The 21,684-nt window shown below is 55.8% G+C and overlaps 1 protein-coding gene and 1 long non-coding RNA gene across 15 annotated transcripts; one reads left to right on the top strand and one right to left on the bottom strand.

The window, feature by feature from the left end:
- The first annotated feature begins 281 nt into the window (after positions 1–281).
- Positions 282–2,131, top strand: LOC144339822 (uncharacterized). The gene is made up of 2 exons (XR_013415228.1): positions 282–537; positions 1,417–2,131. It is a non-coding gene; the product is annotated as an uncharacterized LOC144339822 (long non-coding RNA).
- Positions 1,668–21,386, bottom strand: LAT2 (linker for activation of T cells family member 2). Of its 14 annotated transcripts, XM_015133339.3 has the most exons (13): positions 20,489–20,623; positions 14,477–14,599; positions 13,369–13,408; positions 10,672–10,715; positions 10,450–10,498; positions 10,205–10,242; positions 9,842–9,877; positions 9,726–9,756; positions 8,784–8,839; positions 6,680–6,736; positions 6,275–6,454; positions 5,710–5,834; positions 1,668–2,557 (listed from the first exon to the last, which is right to left on the bottom strand). In XM_015133339.3, the coding sequence occupies exons 2-12, from the start codon at positions 14,568–14,570 to the stop codon at positions 5,728–5,730; spliced, it is 732 nt and encodes a 243-aa protein (XP_014988825.2). In that variant the 5' UTR covers positions 14,571–14,599; positions 20,489–20,623; the 3' UTR covers positions 1,668–2,557; positions 5,710–5,727.
- Between the last annotated feature and the right edge of the window lie 298 nt (positions 21,387–21,684).

Below are 21,684 nucleotides of genomic sequence, written 5' to 3'. Positions count from 1 at the left end.
CCGTGACGCCCTTCCTGTGTTCTAGACCATACTCTTTGTGCTTGCCTTTGTGCTTGCTTTAGAATTCCCCGGGGAATTTCCTACTAATTTGTAGAATTACCTTTTTTTTTTTTTTTTTTTTGGTAAGATGCTATTTTGTTTCCGTTTTTTTTTATTTATTTTATTTTTAAGATAGGGTCTTGCTCTGTTGCCCAGGCTAGAGTGTAGTGGGCCAATCCTGGCTCACTGCAGCCTCAACCTCCTGGGCTTAAGTGATCCTCCTACCTCAGCCTCCCAAGTAGCTGGGACTACAAGCATGCACCATGATGCCCAGCTAATTTTTAAATTTTTTGTGGAAATGGGGTCTCGCTCTATTGCTGGGACTGATCTCAAACTCCTGTCCTCAAGTGATCCTCCCACCTCAGCCTTCCGAGTAGCTGGGACTACAGGCATGCATCACGATGCTCAGCTAATTTTTAATTTTTTGTAGAAATAGGGTCTTGCTATATTGCTGGGACTGGTCACAAACTCCTGGTCTCAAGTAATCCTCCCACCTCAGCCTCCCAAAGTGCTGGCATTACAGGTGTTAGCCACCATACCCGGCCCGTTTGGGCACAGTGGCTCACGCCTGTAATCCCAGCACTTTGGGAGGCCAAGGCCGGCGGATCACATGAGATCGGGGTTCAAGGCCAGCCTGGCCAACACAGAGAAATCCCGTCTCTACTAAAACATGAAATTACCTGGGCATGGTGGTACATGCCTGTAATCCCAGCTACTCAGGAGGCTGAGGCAGGAGAATTGTTTGAACCCAGGAGGCAGAGATTGTAGTGAGGCAAGATAGTGCCACTGCACTCCAGCCTGGGCGACAGAGCGAGACTCTTATAAAAACAAGGAAGAGAAGCTTGTCCCTGAGGTTGTGCAGGCAGGACTTCAGGGTGTGAAGTAACACGCGGGCAACAGTTGGGTTCTAGACGTTTCTTCGGATTTCCTAACTTGTTGCATTAATTTCTTCTCATGGGAAGAGTCCCTGGGCCATCCCAGAAAGACGGCTGGACTTGGGAACTAAGATCCCATCCGCATGCCTGACGCCCTCAGGGTCCCTTTTTATTAAACAGGAGCTGTGGCCGTCATTCCCTTAAGGTTTTTTGTATTTGGTTATGTTTTTGGAGACAAGGTCTCCCTCTTTCGCCCAGGCTGGAGTGCAGTGGTGCAATCACCGTTCACTGCAACCTTCTGGGTTCAAGTTATTTTCCTTCCTCAGCCTCCCAGGTAGTTGAGACTACAGGCATGCACCACCATGCCCAGCTAATTTTTGTTTGTTTGTTTGTTTGTTTGTTTTTGAGACGGAGTCTCTGTCGCCCAGGCTGGAGTGCAGTGGCGCGATCTCAGCTCACTGCAAGCTCCGCCTACCGGGTTCATGCCATTCTCCTGCCTCAGCCTCCCGAGTAGCTGGGACTACAGGCGCCCACCACCTCGCCCAGCTAGTTTTTTGTATTTTTTAGTAGAAACGGTGTTTCACCGTATTAGCCAGGATGGTCTCGATCTCCTGACCTCGTGATCCACCCATCTCGGCCTCCCAGAAGTGCTGGGATTACAGGCTTGAGCCACCGCGCCCGGCTCCATTTTTGTATTTTTATAAAAGGTTTTTTACCTGAAGCAGGGGAAAGGAGACACAGGATAATCACTGCTTTTCAACTAAAATGGTTTTATTGAGATGTTTTGGTTGGAGGAGATACTTTTTCTGGCAGCATTTCTGACTCAGAAGGTCCCTCTGGGCCCCTGCTCTTCCCATGAGACAGTCATATTACTGTCTAATCAGCTCTGCAGAGGCCAGCCCTGGAGCAGAGGAGGATTCTGGGCCATGGAGGAGACCTACTCTGCCCCGTTCTGGTCACTGCTTCTCTAAACTCTCACGCACTATTGTCCATAGCAAATGACATTTCCACTGAAAGCGCATAAAGATGGCGACAGCCTTATTTCTTCCTTAGTGAACTGAAGCCCAAAGAAAGGGGAGGTCCCACTAAAGGGGAAGAGAGCCAGGGCCCCGCCCAACCAGGATGCTGAAATTAACTACATGTAATGCTTTCTAGGAGACAACACAGAAATCTCTACTCTGAAATCCAGAATATTAAATATGGCTCCCCCTCTATAAGTTAACTGGAGAAGCTTATCAATCCTTTAAGACCCCGGCAACCAACAATAGCAATTAGGAATCCAAATTCATAGCACAAAAGGACACAGATACCAGTGTTGGACAATGGTTTTGGTATGGGGACAGGGCGACAGCTTATCCTAAATCCTACGCATCCATCCATACCAGGAGCCGGGTTACCCTCGGTACCAGGTGCCTGCCCCACAAAGCCTGGGTTGGGAGAGGGCTTGGTGGCAGGGCTGCAGCTCCTGTGGGTAACTGTCCTTTCCCGGGCTGTGCGCGCCTGGCCATGTGGTCCTCAGGGTGGCTGGTTCTCCTTCCAGGAGCAACCATGGCAGGGGCTTAAAAGTTGAGTAGCTCTGGGAAATGGTCCTTGGAAAGCAGCGACAGGTCCATGAGCACAATAGTCCCTCTTCGCCTTGACTCCTTAAATGAAGAGGAAAGTTTGTAGAAGGAGGTTTGCCTTGATCCGTATTTTGTTCCTGAGAACCAGAACCACTGGTTTGGGGCAGCTCACAGCAGCTCAACCTCCTAGACTCAAGCTATCCTCCCACCTCAGCCTCCGAGTAGCTGGGACTACACGTGTGCACCACTACACCTGGCAAATTTTTGTATATTATGTGGAGACAGCGTTTCGCCATGTTGCCCACCCCTGTCTCCACTGCTGCCACCCCTGGCCCAGATGGCACCAGTGCCTGGGTCCTTCCTGGGCTTCCTGTACCCACTCTCCCAGTACCCATTTGTCTGCCCAACAGCCAGAGAAATTGAATTAGAAACATCCAGCCAGTCTTTTGTCCAAAACCTTCCCATTGGCCGGGCGCGGTGGCTTACGCCTGTAATCCCAGCACTTTGGGAGGCTGAGGTGGGCCAATGACCCTGAGGTCAGGAGTTCGAGACCAGCCTGACCAACATGGCGAAACCCCATCTCTACTAAAAAAAAAAAATTAGCCAGGTGTGGTGGCACGTGCCTGTAGTCCAGCTACTCGGGAGGCTGAGGCAGGAGAAACCTGAACCCAGGAAGCAGAGGTTGCAGTGAGCCGAGATCGCACCACTGCACTCCAGCCTGGGTGACAGAGCGAGACTCCTTCTCAAAAAACAAAATAAATACAAAAAAATTAGCCAGGCGTGGTGGCAGATCTCTGTAATCCTAGCTACTCGGGAGGCTGAGGCAGGAGAATCGCTTGAACCCAGGAGGTGGAGGTTGCAGTGAGCTGAGATTGTGCCGTTGCACTCCAGCCTGGGCCACAGGAATGAAAAAAAAAGAAAAAAACAACCTTTCTGTCTCCCTCCCTCCTTCCCATCTCATGCAGTAAAACCCCAAGTGCTGGCCCTGCCTGGTCAGCCTCCCCACCTCCGGCCTCGACCTCCACTAGCTTCCCCTCACCTGCTCCTCCCCACCCCGGCTTTGCTCAGACCTGTGGGGCTCATTCCACCCTGGGGCCTCCGTTGTCCCCTCTGCCTGGATGCCCTTCCCCCAGATGGGGTGAGGAAGGGAGCTCTGAAAGGCTTCTCTAGCCTCCTTCCTTAAATTGCAACACCCCATCGTGCCCACAGCCCCACACTACTTCCTGCCCCGCTTCCCTGTTTTGTTTATCTCTGCCGGACTTACCACCAGTGAACATGCCATGTCTTCTTACCTGTTTTCTTTCTATTTTTTTTTTTTTTTTTTGACAGGGTCTCATTCTGTCATCCTGGCTGGAGTACAGTGGTACCATCATAGCTCACTGTAGCCTTGAACTCCTGGGCTCAAGTGATCCTCCTGCCTCAGCCTCCCAAGTAGCTGGGACTACAGGCACATACCACTATGCCCAGCTAATTTTTAAATTGTTTTGTTTTTTGAGATGGGGTCTTGCTCTGTTGCCCAGGCTTGAGTGCAGTGGCGCGACCACAGCTCACTGCAGCAACCGTGGCTCATTGCAACCTTGACCTCCCAGGCTCAAGTGATCTTCCCACCTCAGCCTCACAAGTCAGTGGGACTCTGGGGCATCCACCACCATGCCTGGCTAATTTTAAAAGTTTTTGTAGAGGCTGGACATAGTGGCGCGTGCCTGTAATCCCAGCTACTTGGAAGGCTGAGGCACGAGAATCACTTGAACCCAGGAGGCAGAGGTTGCAGTGAGCCGAGATCATGCCACTGCACTCCAGCCTGAGTGACAGTGATACTCTGTCTCATTAAAAAAAAAAAAAAAGTTTTTGTAGAAACAGAGGTCTTGCTATGTTGCCCAGGCCGGCCTCAAACTCAGAGGCTCAAAGGATCCTCCCACCTCAGCCTCCCGAAGTGCTAGGATTCATAGGCATGACCACTGTGTCCGGCCCTATCTGTTTTCTCTCTTCCACCAGAACGTAAGATCTAAGGGGTCAGGGGTTTCCTGTTCTTTATGTTGGTGTCCCCAGCACCTAGAGCGGGACTTGCCCATAGCAGGGGCCCAGTGGATACTGGTTGAATGAATGACGTGGGGCTCTGCACACGCGGCTCAAACTCCTGCACCTGCTTCTGGGGCTGAGTCTTGACCGCCCGGGTTCAATGTGGTTTCTACCCTCCAGCCTGTTCACTGAGATGACGGCCTGGGTCTCCCAGGTGGGGGCTCTGGGCGGCCTTCAAGGCCCTCTGGGGATCCATCCTGCTTCCCAAGCGGTAGACCCAGCCTGGGCTTTGATGTCTGATGTCTGACCACTGGGACTTCCATCTCCTCCTCCCCTTACTCCAAGATGTGACCTTGGGCAGGTGGCTTCACTGCTCTGTGGCTTTGGGTGCCAAGAGATGGTACACGTGTGAACACTTAGCATCATTCCATCTCACTGGCTTGCGGTGGCTCCTCAGTGCGTCTCAACCACCGTTACATTTTCCAGTGTCCCCGCCTCCTGTCTGTTTCCAGCAGTGACCAAGTGCCTGCTGGGCTGAGGCTTTGTGTGCGATGTCTGGTCTGTTTTTTTATTTGTTTATTGAGACGGAGTCTCGCTCTGTCGCCCAGGGTGGAGTACAGTGGTGCGATCTCTGCTCACTGCAACCTCCGCCTCCAGGGTTCAAATGATTCTCCTGCCTCAGCCTCCCAAGTAACTGGGACTACAGGCGCCCACCACCATGCCCGGCTCATCTTTTGTGTTTTTAGTAGAGATGAAGTTTCACCATGTTGGCCAGGCTGGTCTCAAACTCCTGACCTTAGGTGATCCGCCTGCCTCGGCCTCCCAAAGTGCTGGGATTACAGGCGTGAGCCACCACGCCCGGCTGTGTGTGGGATGTCTTGTCTGAGAGGGAGGCATCATGTGAGGAACTAATTTCTGGGAGGTTGTCACTTGGTCCAAGGTGGCAGCCAGGAGGATGCAGTGGAGTTGGGAGACCCACCCGGTGCCTAATCCTTTGCCCCCGAAGTCACCAGAATTCCCTGCCTGATGCCCCTGGCCAGAACACAGGAACAGAGTCGCCAAGCTGCCCTCTTGGAGCACCCATGGGTGCATCCTGCAGCCCCCACCATGGCCCCTCCACCCACACTCTCGGCTGTTCCCTTGGATTGGGGGTCCTGCAGCCTGGCAAGACCTCCAGTCCTTGGCCTACAGCAGCTGGAGAGCAGGGGCTGTACCTTTCTTCTTGGTCTGCCCTAGGCTTCTGTGGCCGCCACCTCCCCGTTCACGTAATCCGGTTCCCCGTCCTCCTCCTCGTCTGGGCTTCCCACCGGGCCAGGGGAGGCTTGTCTCTGGAGTTGCCCTGCGGACCAGCGGGCAGACAGGTCATCGAGTGGGTCATGTGGAGACACCCGTAACTATTCCCCCAGACTCAGACCCCAGACTCCACAAAACAGCCTGCGGGAAACGCCATGCCGGACAGGTCCTAGCAGTGTGTGTCTGTCCCGTCTCTGGGATTTGCCGAAGATCGTCCTGCTCTGAGAGCAGGTGAACGTGTTACTCTATGCATGCAGCTGGACGGGGCGGCCTGCCCGGGAGGACCTGACCCCACCCCAGAGGCTGGGTGGCTGCCGAGGGCCGTCCTGTGTGGTTCAAGGTCTCTGCAGCTGCCCCTGCACCCAGGCATCACTGCGGGGTTAGCTGGACTGGCTGGAGGGAAGCCCACTTTCAGCCCGCGCTTCCAGGCCAGTCCCTCAAGCCTGCCCTAAGTGGGCCACCCTGCATCCTCCTCTGGCCACCTACCCATGACCCTCCTGGACTCGCGCCACTGATGGATGGATGCTGAGTTCTGATAATCCTCGGATTCCTCATCTTCTTCCGGGGAGGCAGAGGGACAGAGACCAGAAGTGGGGCCAGTCTTCAGGGCCGGCGACGGGATGTGGTCCCCTCTGCAGAGGCCACCTGTGCCGTCCTGCTGGGCAACTGCAGAGAGGGAGAATAGGCCCCCCTTGGCTCATCCCACAGAGGCACCAGGAGCCAACAGAGCCTCCTCCGAGGATACTAGGGGCAAGGCTCTACCCAAAGGTACCCAGGGATCTGAGAGCCTTCGGTTTCAAAGTGGGGGCGGCCTTTGAGCAGTGGGGAGTGCAGGGGCCAAGGAGGCCTGCTGCTCCCGGCCCCAGCCTGCCCCTGGCTGGGCAACCTCACCTGGCTCTGTGGTTTTCTGCTTGCAAATGAGCACATTCTCATAGGAATTGGCATCATCTGTAGGAGAGAGAGGAGCAGGCACGGGGGTGTGGGCAGGCCCTGCAAGGCCTGGCTCATCCTCCACCTCTGTCCTGCCTTCCCTTTGCAGGGGACCTTTCCTGCCAAGCCCTAGCCCTCTGGGTCCTCTGGGACCTCAAGCCTTCTCCTGGATGAGCTTCCTAATGGGCGCTGGCCTGGTGCCTCTGTAGGCTTTTCCCTGAGCCCTGAGCTCCTTCTCTGTCTTCTTTGTTTCTTGTTGAGATGGTGTCTGCTCTGTCACCCAGGCTGGAGGACATTGGCAAAGTTATAGCTCACTGCAGCCTCCAACTCCTGGCTCAAACGATCCTCCTACCCCTCAGCCTCCTGAGTAGCTGGAACTACAGGCACGTACCACCGTGCCCAGCTAACTTTTAAATTTTTTTGTAGAGAGAGGATCTCGCTGTGTTGCCCAGGCTGATCCCGAGCCCCTAAACTTAGGCCATCTTCCCAAAATGCTGGGATTACAGACGTGAGTCACTGTGTCCAGCCTCCTTCTCTGTCTTCTGAGATCCCCTCCAAATGCACTTGGGAGGAGGTACTCTGGGGGAAGGTTGCAATTCAGGCCCATGATGGGTGGCTGGAGGGAGGGAGGGAGGCAGGGGCAGCCTCAGGGCTCATCTCTAATCAGGAGCTTTCCCTAGAGCCACTGCCGGGAGGGGCTGGACTCTTCCAGACAGGGCGGGGCAGGCTGGGGACGCTTTGCTTGGGGACCCAGGCTGAGTGTGGCACCTCAGCGCCTGGCACCCCATCTTGGTCTTGTAATGGGGAAGCTGGGCTCTGACCGATGCCCCACCCAAAATCCATCAGTGATGTTGGGGTCCTAAGAAATTGAGCAGTGCTGGCCTGGTGGGGTGGCTCACGCCTGTAATCCCAGCACTTTGGGAGGCTGAGGCGAGCGGATCACCTGAGATCAGGAGTTGAAGACCGGCCTGGTCAATACGGTGAAACCCCGTCACTACCAGAAATACAAAAAATGAGCCAGGCGTGGTGGTGGGCGCCTGTAATCCCAGCTACTTGGGAGGCTGATGCAGGAGAATCGCTTGAACCTGGGAGGTGGAGGTTGCAGTGTACCAAGATCGTGCCATTGCACTCAGCCTGGGTGACAGAGCAAGGCTCTGTCTCAAAAAAAAAAAAAAAAAAATGGAGGTGGCAGTGGTGGGGGCAGAAGAGGACCCCCAACACCTACCCAGCATGGTCCAGGCAGGAGCCAGGTCAGGCAGCTGGATTCAAGCCCCGGGCCCATGCACCTCTCAGCAGGCTCCTCCCACCCTGAGTCCTCAGTTGCCCTTTTTTTTTTTTTTTTGGTTTTTTTTTTTTTTTTTGAGATGGAGTCTTGCTGTGTTGCCCAGGCTGGAGTACAACAGCATGATTTTAGCTCACTGCAGCTTCTGCCTCCCAGGTTCAAGCGATTCTCTTGTCTCAGCCTCCTGACTAGCTGAGATTACAGGCATGCACCACCATGCCCGGCTAATTTTTTTTTTTTTTTTTGTATTTTTGTAGAGACTGGGTTTCAGCATGTTGGCCACACTGGTCTTGAACTCCTGACCTCAGGTGATCCACCCACCTTGGCCTCCCAAAGTGCTGGGATTACAGGCGTGAGCTACTGTGCCCAGCCTCTCAGTTGCCCTTTCTATAAAGCAAAGGCATTCAGGGACCAAGGTTCTGGTGGCCTCAGAGCCTGCAGGGATCACTGTCCCGGGTACCTTCTGGGCTCAGGAGGAGATGCTCAGTCCTCGTTGACAAGGACCTGGCCTCCCCCGACCTCCCCGAGCCAGCCCTCTAGTTCCCTGCCCCTGTGACCCACTCCTCTCTCCCACGCCTGTGTCCACAGCTCCCACGCTGACCCACCTGCCCCCTAGCCCTCCTTGGCCCCTGCCTGCAGCACCAGCCTCCTTCAATCCACCCAGCCGGCTTTGCCAGTTCAACTGAACCCAGGCCCAGCGTCCTCTCCTGCTGGAGGTGTGGCTTCTGCCCCGAGCTCCCACTCTACTTCCTCCCCCACCACCGGCTTTGTCCTTCACCTCACCTTCCGGGGGCTTCCGGAACCGCCCCCAGTTGTAATACTCCATGGCAATGGGGTCTCTGGCCAAGAGAACATACACAGCACAGGTTTCAGGGCAGGCTGGAGGTCAAGTTGGGGGGCTCTGTAGGGGGACGGTGAGGCCAGGGCTGCTCCCAGCATTGCTCGTCATGGGGGTCTGCCAGGATCTCCTCTCTGATTCCTCCACCCCCACTTCCTGGGACCCCTGAGCCACCGGGGGGCTGGAGGGCGTGGCCAGCCGCCTGGTTGGAGCCACCTTTTTTCTGTGTGTGTGTTTTGTTTTTTTTTTTGAGGCAGAGTCTCTGTCATCCAGGCTGGAGTGCAATGGCATGATCTCGGCTCACTGCAACCTCAGCCTCCCAGGTTCAAGCGATTCTCCTGCCTCAGCCTCCCAAGTAGCTGGGATTACAGGCACGCACCACCATGCCTGGCTAATTATTTTTAGTAGAGACGGGGTTTCACCATGTTGGCCAGGCTGGTCTTGAACCCCTGGCCTCAGGTGGTCTGCCTGCCTCAGCCTCCCAAAGTCCCGGGATTGCAGGCATGAACCACCGCACCTGTTGAGCCACCTTGCTTTGTGACCTTAGGCCAGTCCCCGTAGTTTGCCCATCTGTGAGACGATGCAACACCCTGGAGGGGTTCTGGGTGTCCTGTAGCTTGTCTTTGACTGGGTGATGCTGAATGAGTCTCCATCCCCCACCCCGACACCCTGTGTCCCAGAGCAGGGCCAAGTCCGGTCCCACAAAGCCAGGGTCACCTGAGAGACAACAGTGTCACCCAATGCCTGCCTGTCAGGAGAAGGAGGGGAACCTGGATGCCTTGTTCTAGTGCAAGAGGGTGGTTCCTGGACCAGGAAGCCCAGGGCTGTGGCAGGCAGGTGGGGCAGGGGGAGAGGTGAGGCAGGGGGACAAGACCAAGGTCACTCACATGTAGCCTTCCTCTGACCCGTGTCTGCTTCCTGCGGGAGGAGGCGAGAATCAGGCCTGAGCCCATGGGCTGTGGCCCCCACTGTGGCCTCCCCCTTTCCCCAGCAGCCCACCTACCTTTGCTGAAGTTCTGGTACCTGCAAGATGCTGGATCTGGAAGAAAGGCCCAGCTCATTGCTCTCTCCCCTGGCCCCTGCTTTCCACCCAGCTCGGCGCTACAGCCCAAGGCAGGGCGAGCTATTTCCCGTGTCTGAGCCTTTGCAGTGCTCCCTGTCCCCTCAGTGGGGCATGTGCAAGTGTGCACCCTCCCCCTGCCAGGCCGATTCCAGGAGCCCGCCCTGCCCCAGCCTGTGTGTCTCTCCTGGGGAGGTCTCGCCTGGCCCCACAGCCCCCACTGCACGACGCCTGGCCCACGGGGTGTTCGCCTGTCTTAGTCCCAGCTTGGCTAGGCCTGTCCCTGTCCCTGCCTGTGCCACTCACCCTCCAGGCCTGGGGAGAATTGCAACAGCTTGTCCTTCCTGCAGGGAGGGGGAAGGAGCGGGTTGAAGGAGGGGCCGTAGCGGAGATGCCCCCCAGGATACATCCCCTATACCCCTGGTGGGGCCTTCATAGCTGAGCCCTGGAGCTCTGGGGCCCAGGGAGGGAGGGAGGTCTTGACCTGGGCTCACCAGGTAGGGACCTACAGGACTTTCCTTCTTATCACTTCCTGGGGGGCTGTGACCTACCTTGTGGGTGCCGTGTCCTCCAGGGGTCCTGGCCATGCCTGCCCGACCACTGCAAAGGGCAAGAAGTGGGGTGTTGGCTGGGCCTCCAGGCTAGCCCAGCCCCCTCACCCCATCATCCCCCCACATCAGGCCTGGCCATGGTCTTACGGCAATGGGGACCGAGAGAACCTGCTAGGGACACCCCCAACCCAGAGCCCAGCCCGGGGGCCCTTGGAGACTCACAGGAGTAGGTCCAGGACCCTGTGAAGCTCTGTTGGTCCTCACGCCTGGAAATGCATGGGCTGTGCTGAGCCTGGGCCTGGCCTCCCACAGTCCAAGGACACAGGGACAGGAGAGAGGGACAGGCAGGGACGAGGAGGGAGAGCAGAGGGACAGACCAGGGTGACAGCGGGGAGGAACCGCTGTCCTTTCAGGCCTCACAGCTCCCCCTGCTACCCCCATTCTCTGGCCCCTCTGTGCACTGGGTGCCCACCCCTCACACAGGGTCCTGGGCTAGAGCCCGGCTCTCAGCCAGACCCATCCCTGACGTGGCCTCAACAGGGCCACATCCTGCCGGGGGGTCCGAGGCCCCTGGAGACGGGTCAGGAGGGATCTGTGGACAGGGCTGAGGCGGCAGCCCTGAGATTCTGGGGCATGAGGGTGAATGAAGGCAGGTGATGAGGAATCCAGCAGTGACTTGGGGTAAAACATTTCAGCCAGGAGTGACAAAGAGGCTGCCTCCCACCTGCTGGTCCCAGGAGTGTTTGCAATTCCTTAAAAAAGCACACGCTCGAGGCCCGGTGCGGTGGCTCACGCCTGTAATCCCAGGGCTTTGGGAGGCCAAGGCAGGTGGATCACCTGAGGTCGGGAGTTCAAGACCAGCCTGACCAACATGGGGAAACCCCGTCTCTACTAAAAATACATAAATTAGCTGGTTATGGTGGCGCATGCCTGCATTCCCAGCTACTCGGGAGGCTGAGACAGGAGAATCACTTGAAGCCAGGAGGTAGAGGTTGCAGTGAGCCAAGATCATTCTACTGCACTCCAGCCAGAACAACAGAGTAAATGTGACTCCATCTCTAAATAAATAAAGAAAGAAATAAGACTATTCCTAGCCTTCCTTGCACCAAAGTGTGGCCATGGATTAAGCTCTGGTCTATGAGATTCAAGCCAAGGTTGTTGATATTTCCAATAAATCTTTTTAAAGGGGGGCACTGGCAACTGGGAGACACCCTTTGTATCCTTGTTCATTCTTTCTTCCTGCTGCTGGGAATGCAGAGATGAGGGCCGGCGCCCCAGCTGCCATCTCGGACCATGAGCTGCTCTTGAAAATGGAAGCCACCATTACAGGTGATGGAGTGGATTGGCTCATTATTAAAGCAGGTTTGGTGGCTCCTCCTCTGAACCAGAATGGGTACCTGGCCCAGCCTTCCAAACTCCTGGAAGACTGGGGCTCAGGGTGACCTGATTTAGGAGAGATACCCTAAATCCACAGGAGAGAGTCAGATGTGGCTTCCTGGGAGAAGCAACAGAGGAACGGAGCCTGTGCTCACAGCAGTCACTTCATGCAGACTGGTGGGACTGAGCCCAACCGAGGTGACAGATGGAGAGGCAGGCAAAGGCATTCCAGGGAGGGGACCGAACAGCTCCCCTTCCACCTCCCACATGGAGACCCTGAGTCTGGCCCTGACCCTCTGTGGCTCTAAGATCAATCGGGGGGCCGGGGGTGGGCAGGTCCTGAGAGAAGAGGGGAGGGGGAAGTGTCCGAGGAGTCAAGGGCGTGGGGGGCATCGGGGGAGGTTGCAGGCAGGCCAGAGAGCCACGTGGCCAGAAAGACCCAGAAAGGTCTAGCCCTGGCCCACATTGAGCAAGGATGGGAAGATTCTATTTTCAAATCTCACTGTGGTTTTTCAGTTGCAAAAGGAAATGAGGAAGGATGTGTGGCGTGCGTGTGTGGGTCATGAGTGGCTGCTCGGGGGTGCACGTGGACCTCCAAGGTCTCCTGGGCCCACAGCAAGTCATTCTCTTAAAGGACACCTGTGGCTACTGCCCATGTACCCAGGCTGTTTTGGGTTTTAGCCCTAGCCTGCAGTGTCGGACCCACTGCCCTTCCCTGGGTCTTTCTCACAGTCCTTCCCTGGTTCCCCAAGGGACTTGCCCACATCCTCCCCAGAGCTCCAGCAGCTTCTCCCAGGGGAGACTCCAACAACGTTCACATTTCACCCTGTGCTGGGGTCTCTGTCTCTTGCATTGCAGGGGGAGAGCGGACTAGCCCTGGGGGATTGGGGTCAAAGGGAGGCTGAAGACACAGGTGCCTGGACTTCTTTTTTTTTTCTTTTCTTTTTTTCTTTTTCTTTTTTTTTTTTTTTTTCTGAGATGGAATCTCGCTTTTTCGCCCAGGCTAGAGTGCAGTGGCACAATCTCAGTTCTCTGCAACCTCCGTCTCCTGGGTTCAAGTGATACTCCTGCCTCAGCCTCCAGAGTAGCTGGGAGTACAGGCACCCACCACCATGCCCGGCTAATTTTTGTATTTTAGTAGAGACAGGGTTTCACCACGTTGGCCAGGCTGGTCTCGAACTCCTGACCTCAGGTGATCCACCTGCCTCGGTCTCCCAAAGTGCTGGGATTACAGGCGTGAACCATCGCGCCTGGCCAGATGCCTGGACTTCTAGAGGGGTTCACAGGAAAACTGAAGAGTGGCTAGCCCCACAGCCCAGGCATCCCCGCCTCTCAAAGCCCTCCACAACCCAAGATGCAGCAGGGCCTGAACAGCCTCCGGGCACTTCCTCTCCCTTCTCTGATGGCTAGGAACCCGCTAGAGCCTGGCACGGAGGAGGTGTGAGTGAAGGGGTGAAGGACGGGGGTGCCAGGAATTCCCTTGGGGACGCCCATGCCCAGGGCACGTGAATACACCAGGCTAGGGACATCGAGGCAACTCACAAACTTCTCTGCTGGTAGATTTTCTCTGACCGCTTTGCACCTGCAAGAACAGGCCAGGATTAGCAAAGGGTCTGGGAGCAGCTGCGAAATGAGGTCAGACACCCCCCGCCATGTCTTGTCTCCCAGCAGGACTCAGACAGGACTTGGGGGCCAAACTGTCAATCATCACCGGCCACCTGACATTAAAGAGTATTTGGGACGGGGTGTGGTAGCTCACTCCTATAATCCCAGCACTTTGGGAGGCCGAGGCAGGAGGATCACCTGAGGTCAGCAGTTCGAGACCAGCCTGGCCAACATGGGAGAAACCCCGTCTCTACTAAAAACACAAAAATTAGCCGGGTGTGGTGGCGGGCACCTGTGGTCCCAGCTACTCAGGGGGCTGAGGCAAGAGAATCGCTTGAACCCGAGAGGCAGAGGTTGCAGTGAGCCGAGATTACGCCACTGCCCTCCAGCCTGGGAGAGCAAGGCTCTGTCTCAAAAAACAAAAACAACAACAACAAAAAAACCTGTATTTGCTCACCCTCTTTTAGAAGAGGAGAGGCGCCGGGCGCGGTGGCTCACGCCTGTAATCCCAGCACTTTGGGAGGCCGAGGCGGGCGGATCACAAGGTCAGGAGATCGAGACCACGGTGAAACCCCGTCTCTACTAAAAATACAAAAAATTAGCCGGGCGCGGTTGTGGGCGCCTGTAGTCCCAGCTACTCGGGAGGCTGAGGCAGGAGAATGGCGTGAACCCGGGAGGCGGAGCTTGCAGTGAGCCGAGATCGCGCCACTGCACTCCAGCCTGGGCGACAGAGCGAGACTCCGTCTCAAAAAAAAAAAAAAAAAAGAAGAGGAGAGGCTGGAAAAGTGGATGCCACAGGCAACCTCGCCTCCCCTCCCTTGTCGGGGGCAATTTCTCTGGCCCGATATCGCAGTTGACCTGGCAAAACCAAAGCCCACAGGTGCACCTCACCATTGTCTTCAGGGGGCAGTTTAGGGGTTCAGGGCTTAATCATGAGGTTCATCTGACCACCCCTTCTGACCACAGCCACGTCTGGGCCTGAGACGGTCTCTGAGATCCACCATCCACGCCTTCTCCCCATCATGCTCCCAGGACCCCCGCCTACCTGGGCGTGAGCAGCGCACACACAAGCTGGCTGCCACGCCCAACAGCACCAGCAGCGCTGCTCCGGGCCACAGCAGTTCAGTCCCTGAGCTCATGTCGGTTCCTGGTGTTGCCTCCTGTGATGCTGAAATGGGAGGTGCCCGTGAGCAAGGGGACCCTTTTTCAGGAATCCCACCCTACACCCGCATGTGCTCGGACAACCTCATACCGGAGCCCAGGCTGCAGAAACACCACCTCGCTCCCCGCTCCTGCACTGGGCAGGGACAGAACCAGTCCCGTTCACTCCATGTGACCCCAAACCAACACCTCTGCCCCAGGGGCTGTCTTCACCCTTGATAAGTGCTGGAAGGTTCTGGTGGCCCACAAGACGGCCCCATGTGCACACACACAGCCCTACACACAGCCTCGCTTAATCCAGACAACTGCCCTTTGAAGACGAGGTTCACTGCATTTCACAAATTGAGAAACTGAGGCCAGAGAACTCACGTCTGCTAAGTGGAAAGACGAGATTCAGGCCCCAGTGTCCTGTCCCCAACCCTGGCTCTGCCCATCAACCCACAGTGGGTTGCCTCCAGTAAACCCCCTCTGGCTCCTGGAGGTGACAGTCTGTGGCCACCACTCACACAGAAGCACCCGGAGGCCCTTGCCCACCCCGGAGCAACTCAGGGCTCCTCTATGCTTCCCAGGACCCCTCTCTGCCTACCTCCTGCCTTGGGGTCCCCCCAGGACCTGGGAATGGGGCTTCCATTCCTGAAACAACTGCAAACCCAGATTCTGCCTGTGGTGGGAGCTGGGAGGAGGGAGGTTGGGAAGGCTTCTTGGAGGAGGTGGCCCAACAGCATGAGGTGGAGAAAGGTGATCCGCAGAGGGATGGGGCCCTAGCGCACTGCTGCAGGGGGCTGGGATGAAATTGGCTGGGATGCCAAGGCTGGGCTGAAGACAGGATATTCAGAGGGAGCCCTGAATCCCCGGCTGGCACCTGGCCGGCTTCTTGGTCTGTGGCTGGTCCCAGCCTCGGAGCCACGGCGTGATGACCAGGCCTCAGCAAAACACACGCACACCACCCACCGTGGCCTGGTGAATTGAAGTGTGGCCCTCTCCAATGGGCTTCCAATAGCTGTTGCAACTAGAAACAGACCCGGGCCAGGCGCGGTGGCTCACGCCTTTCATCCCAGCACTTTGGGAAGCTGAGGCAGGGAGGATTGATTGAGGTCAAGAGCTTGAGACTAGCCTGGGCAACATGGTGAAATTCTGTCTCTACAAAAAAAAAAAAATACAAAAAAGGCCAGGCGCGGTGGCTCACGCCTGTAATCCCAACACTTTGGGAGGCCGACGCGGGCGGATCCCGAGGTCAGGAGATCGAGACCATCCTGGGTAACACGGTGAGACCCCCGTCTCTACTAAAAATACAAAAAAATTAGCTGGGCATGATGGTGGGCACCTGTAGTCCCAGCTACTCAGGAGGCTGAGGCAGGAGAATGGCATGAAACCAGGAGGCGGAGCTTTCAGTGAGCGGAGATCGCGCCACTGTGCTCCAGCCTGGGCAACAGAGCGAGACTCCGTCTCAAAAAAAAAAAAAAAAAAAGGCCGGGCACGGTGGCTTAAGCCTGCAATCCCAGCACTTTGGGAGGCCGAGACGGGCGGATCACGAGGTCAGGAGACCGAGACCATCCTGGCTAACACGGTGAAACCCTGTCTCTACTAAAAAATACAAAAAAACTAGCCAGGCGAGGTGGCGGGTGCCTGTAGTCCCAGCTACTTGGGAGGCTGAGGCAGGAGAATGGCGTAAACCCGGGAGGCAGAGCTTGCAGTGAGCTGAGATCCGGCCACTGCACTCCAGCCTGGGCGACAGAGCGAGACTCCGTCTAAAAAAAAAAAAATATATATATATATATATATATATATATATATATATATATATCTCCAGGCATGGTGGTGCATGCCTGTGGTCCCAGCTACTTGGGAGACTGAGGCAGGAGGATTGCTTGAACCCAGGGAGATCGAGGCTGCAGTGAGCTGTGATCATGCCACTGCACTCCAATCTGGGCAACAGAGCGAGACTGTTTCAAAAAATAATAATAAGGAGACCTGGCCCCCTGGAGATGGCCAAGGACAGAGTTGAGGGTGGTGGGGTCTCTGAAGGGGTTGAGCATGGTGGGCATTTGTGGAGCCAACACTTCCGAGTGTCCACTGTCCCCCACCCCAGTGTTCTTCCCGCCCTGGCCACCAGTGAGGAGGGTTTCTCCCCATCCCACAGCCGGGGAAGGTGAGGCTTGGAGCAGTAAACAGGACTTAAAAGGAGGCCCTCCAGCTGGGTGCAGTGGCTCACGCCTATAATCCCAGCACTTTGGGAGGCCAAGGTGGGCAGATCACGAGGTCAGGAGTTCGAGACTAGCCTGACCAATATGGTGAAACCCTGTCTCTACTAAAAATACAAAAATTAGCCAGGTGTGGTGCCTTACGCCTGTAATCCCAGCTACTCAGGAGTCTGAGGCAAGAGAATCGCGTGAACCCGGGAGGCGGAGGTTGCAGTGGGCCGAGATCACACCACTGTACCCCAGCCTGGGCAACAGAGCAAGACTCCATCTCAAAAAAGAAAAAAAAAAAAAAGCCCAGGCACGGTGGCTCATGCCTATAATCCCAACACTTTGGGAGGCTGAGGCGGGTGGATCATGAGGTCAGGAGTTCAAGACCAGCCTGGCCAAGATGGTGAAACTCTGTCTCTACTAAAAAAATGCAAAAAATTAGCCAGGCATGGTGGTGGTGGGTGCCTGTAATCCCAGCTACTCAGGAGGCTGAGGCAGAGAATTGCTTGAACCCGGGAGGTGGAAGTTGCAGTGAGCCGAGATCCCACCATTGCACTCCAGGCTGGGCAACAAAAGCGAAACTCCATCTCAAAAAAAGAAAAAAAGAGGAGCTCCAGGCTGCCTACCTCCTGCCTTGGGATCCCCGAGGCCCACCAGGACCTGGGCTGTCCCCCTTGAAAGCTGGGTGGCTTTGGACAAGTCTCAGGACCTCTCTGGACTTCCCAAATCCCCATGGTAAGATGATGCGGAATTTCCATGTGGCCCTGAGCCACGGTCAGGGGCCCATCACAGAGAAGCCACTGGGCCTCTCCCCAAAAGCCAAGTGAGTCAGTGGGAACAAGTGAATTTCCAAGCCGTGTGACTGGCACGACCCACGTCACCCCGGGAGGTTGTCCAAGGAAAGCTCTGCTCTCTCCTCCCCATGGCCCGCCTGGGCACTGCCCTTCTCCCTCCCTGAATCTCACCTTGCTTCAGTGTCCCCAACCCAGGGTGCACCCCCAACCCCTCCAGCATGGCCCAAGTTCATCTCAGGCTTGTGAGGTTGGAGCACCTTGTCTTGGGGGAGGGCTCATGGGACCAAATCTAGCCTGCGCCTGAGAGCCCCCAGCCTCAGTTTTCTCATCTATAAAACGGGGTCGGGCTGGGTACAGGGACTCACACCTGTAATTCCAAGACTTTGGGAGGCCGAGATGGGAGGATCACTTGGGTTTGAGACTAGCCTGGCCAATGTGGTGAAACCCTGTTTCTACTAGAAATACAAAAACTAGCCAGGCGTGGTGGCACAAGCCTGTAATTCCAGCTACTTGGGAGGCCGAGGCATGAGAATTGCTTGAACCCGGGAGGCGGTGAGTTGCAGTGAGCTGAGATCACGCCAGTGCGCTCCGGCATGGGAGACAGAGTGAGACTCCATCTCAAAAATAATAAATAAATAAATAAATAAATAAATAAATAAATAAATAAATAAAATGGGATCAGGCTGGGTGTGGTGGTTCACGCCTGTAATCTCAACACTGGGAGGCCGAGACTGGAGGATCACTTGAGGCCAGGAGTTCGAGACCAGCCTAGACAATGTAACAAGGCCCTGTCTCTACAAAAAAATGAAAAAAATTAGGCAGGCACAATGGTACATGCCTGTGGTTCCAGCTACTCAGTACACTGAGGCAAGACAATCACTTGAGCCCGGGAGTTGGAGTCTGCAGTGAGCCAAGATCGCACCACTGCACTCCAGCCTGGGTGACAGAGCCAGACCCCGTCTCTAAAAACAAAAAGTAAAATTTAACAAACAGTCGTGTGTCTGCCCCCAGACTGAATACATCCTGTGCTGTTGGCCAGGTGCGGTGGTTCACGCCTGTAATCCCAACACTTTGGGAGGCTGAGGTGGGCAAATCACCTGAGGTCAGGAGTTCAAGACCAGCCTGGCCAACATGGTGAAACCCTGTCTCTACTAAAAATAAAAAAATTAGGCTGAGCGCAGTGGCTCACGCCTGTAATCCCAGCACTTTGGGAGGCCGAGGCGGGCAGATCACGAGGTCAGGAGATCGAAACCATCCTGGCTAACATGGTGAAACCCCGTCTCTACTAAAAATACAAAAAATTAGCCAGGTGTAGCGGCGGGCGCCTGTAGTCCCAGCTACTCGGGAGACTGAGGCAGGAGAGTGGTGTGAACCCAGGAGGCGGAGCTTGCAGTGAGCCGAGATCGCGCCATTGCACTCCAGCCTGGGCGACAGAGCAAGACTCCATCTTCAAAAAATAAAAAAGAAATAAAAAATAAAAAATTAGCCAAGTGTGGTGGCACGTGCCTGTACTCCCAGCTACGTGGAAGGGTAAGGCAGGAGAACTGCTTGAACCCAGGAGGTGGAGGTTGTAGTGAGCCGAGATCACACCACTGCACTCCAGCCTGGATGACAGAGTGAGACTCCGTTTAAAAAAATTAAAAAAATAAAACTTCTCTGCTGTCTCCGTGTCTCTGTGTCTCTGTCTCTGTCTCCCTCTCTGCGTGTGTCTCTGTCTCGCTCTCTGCGTGTGTCTCTGTCTCGCTCTCTGCGTGTGTCTCTGTCTCCCTCTCTGCGTGTGTCTCTGTCTCCCTCTCTGCGTGTGTCTCTGTCTCGCTCTTTCACTCTTCCATGTAGGTTCTGAAAGCAGGTGGGGGAAGGTGGTGGGAGCGGAGGGTGGGCCCTCTAAGGCCCCCAGGGGCCAGCAGGGCTGGGCGGGGTGGGGAGTGGGGGCTGCCACAGACCACAGTTCTGCAGAGGCCAAAATAGCACTAAAGGGAAGTGGGCAGTTTTCATATGAACAAAGATTGCCAAGAGCCGGCTTCGGGGAAGCTCTCGGGGCTGGGCTGGAGGACACTCGAGACCACCCTGCCTGTTCCCCCAGCCGAGCTGCGGCTGCGGACACTGGGGTGGGGGAGGGGGCGGCCTGGCTTGAAGCCCCGGACAGCTTTATCCACTGAACTCTGCTCTGGTGTCTGTTGGTTTTTTTCATTTAGTTTTTAATTTTATTGGTTTTTTTTTTTTAAGTGATGGGAGTCTTACTATGTTGCCCAGGCTGGTCTCCAGCTCCTGACTTCAAATGATCCTCCCGCCTTGGCCTCCCCAAATGCTGGGATAACAGGTGTGAGTCACCGTGCCAGGCTGGTCCTGTTGCTTTTTCCAAATAACTTTGGGCTTCAAATGAGGTTGGCTGGGATGGGGGGAGGCGGGCGGGTGCAGCAGGGGCCTGAGCAGCCCTAGTCCCAGGGACAGAGCTGAGGGCCAGGCAGGGGGCTGGGCAGGGAGGCAGTGGGGGTTCTCCACCTGACCTGGGGCAGGACCTGGGCCCTGGTCTGTATCTCACCGTTTTTCCCTGACCTGTATAGGGGGTTACAGTCCCATTTCATGGATGAGGAAACCGAGGCTCCCAGGCCAGGGCAGCCACTGTTTTGGCTCTCGGCTGCCCTTCACCAGTCTCTGGCAATGATGGGACCACCCTGGGATGTCCCAAGGCTGTGCAGCCTAGACAGGGGAAGGTGAGGGCAGGAGAGTGGCCAGAAGCCCAGAAACAAACTGATTCCTGAAGTGCCACAGGATCTGGTGCCAGGGCAGGAGTGGCACTGCGGGAGGGGGTGCCAGGCATCCAGGCTTCTTCCCACCCCACCCAGTGGGGCCAGGAGCTCCTGGGGGATGGGGGACAGCCTAAGGACTGAGGCACCTCTGGGAAAGGCTTACCTGAGAGTCCAGGGCTTCTCACCGCGGCCGTCCCATCCTGAGCCCGCACACCTGCCCGAGCTGATGCCAACACCACTGACACTGGCGGGCGGGCAGGGCGGGCTTCCTGCCAGCCACTGAATCATCTGTACATCCGCTGCTCTGCCGGACAGGCTCAGCTATGAACCGGGTGGGGGGGGCGGGGGAGGGAGGGGAGATAGGGGAAGGGGGTGGGAGAGAGAGAGAGGGAAAAAGAGAGAGGAGAGAGAGAGACAGAGGGGGTGGGAGAGAGAAGAGAGGGGGAGAAAGAGGTGGGGGAAGAGACAGACAGAGGGGGAGGGAGAGAGAGAGAGGACAGAGAGAGAGAAGAGAAACAAAATGAGAGCGAGAAAGAGGAGAAAGAGAGATAGGGCCGGGTGAGGTGGCTCACGCCTGTAATCCCAGCACTTTGAGAGGTCGAGGCGGGTGGATCACCTAAGGTCAGGAGTTCGAGACCAGCCTGGCCAACATGGTGAAACCCCGTCTCTACTAAAAATACAAAATTAGCTGGGTGTGGTGGTGTGCATCTGTAATTCTAGCTACTCAGGAGGCTGAGGCAGGAAAATCGTTTGAATCTCAGAAGCGGAGGTTGCAGTGGGCCGAGATGACACCACTGCACTCTAGCCTGGGCGACAGAGGGAGACTCTGTCTCAGAAAACAGAAGGAAAAAGAGAGAGAGACACAGAGAGCAGAGAGACACAAAGAGAACAGGAAAATACGGACACACACTAAACACACACATAAACACCAAAAGTCACACAGAGAGGAAGAGAGATACTCTCCAACAGAGAGGGAACAAGATAATGAAACTGAGGTACTCCTGCAGACGGCAGATATGGAGACACACACAGGCAGACATTCACACCCATGGGCCGGGCACGGGGCTCACACCTGTAATCCCAGCACTTTGGGAGGCCGAGGCAGGCAGATCATGAAGTCAGGGTTCGAAACCAGCCTGACCAACGCGGTGAAACCCCAACTGTACTAAAAATACAAAAATTAGCCGGGCATGGTGGTAGGTGCTTGTAATCCCAGCTACTCAGGAGGCTGAGGCAGGAGAATTGCTTGAACCTGGGAGGCGGAGGTTGCAGTGAGCCGAGATCGGGCCACTGCACTCGAGCCTGGGTGACAGAGTGAGACTTCATCTAAAAAAAACCAAAAAACAAACAAACCAAAAA

Source organism: Macaca mulatta, chromosome 3 (assembly GCF_049350105.2).
Source record: "Macaca mulatta isolate MMU2019108-1 chromosome 3, T2T-MMU8v2.0, whole genome shotgun sequence".
Classification (NCBI taxonomy): Eukaryota; Metazoa; Chordata; class Mammalia; order Primates; family Cercopithecidae; genus Macaca; species Macaca mulatta.
The sequence above is the reverse complement of the archived record's forward strand: the minus strand, read 5'-3'. Positions and strand labels throughout refer to the sequence as shown.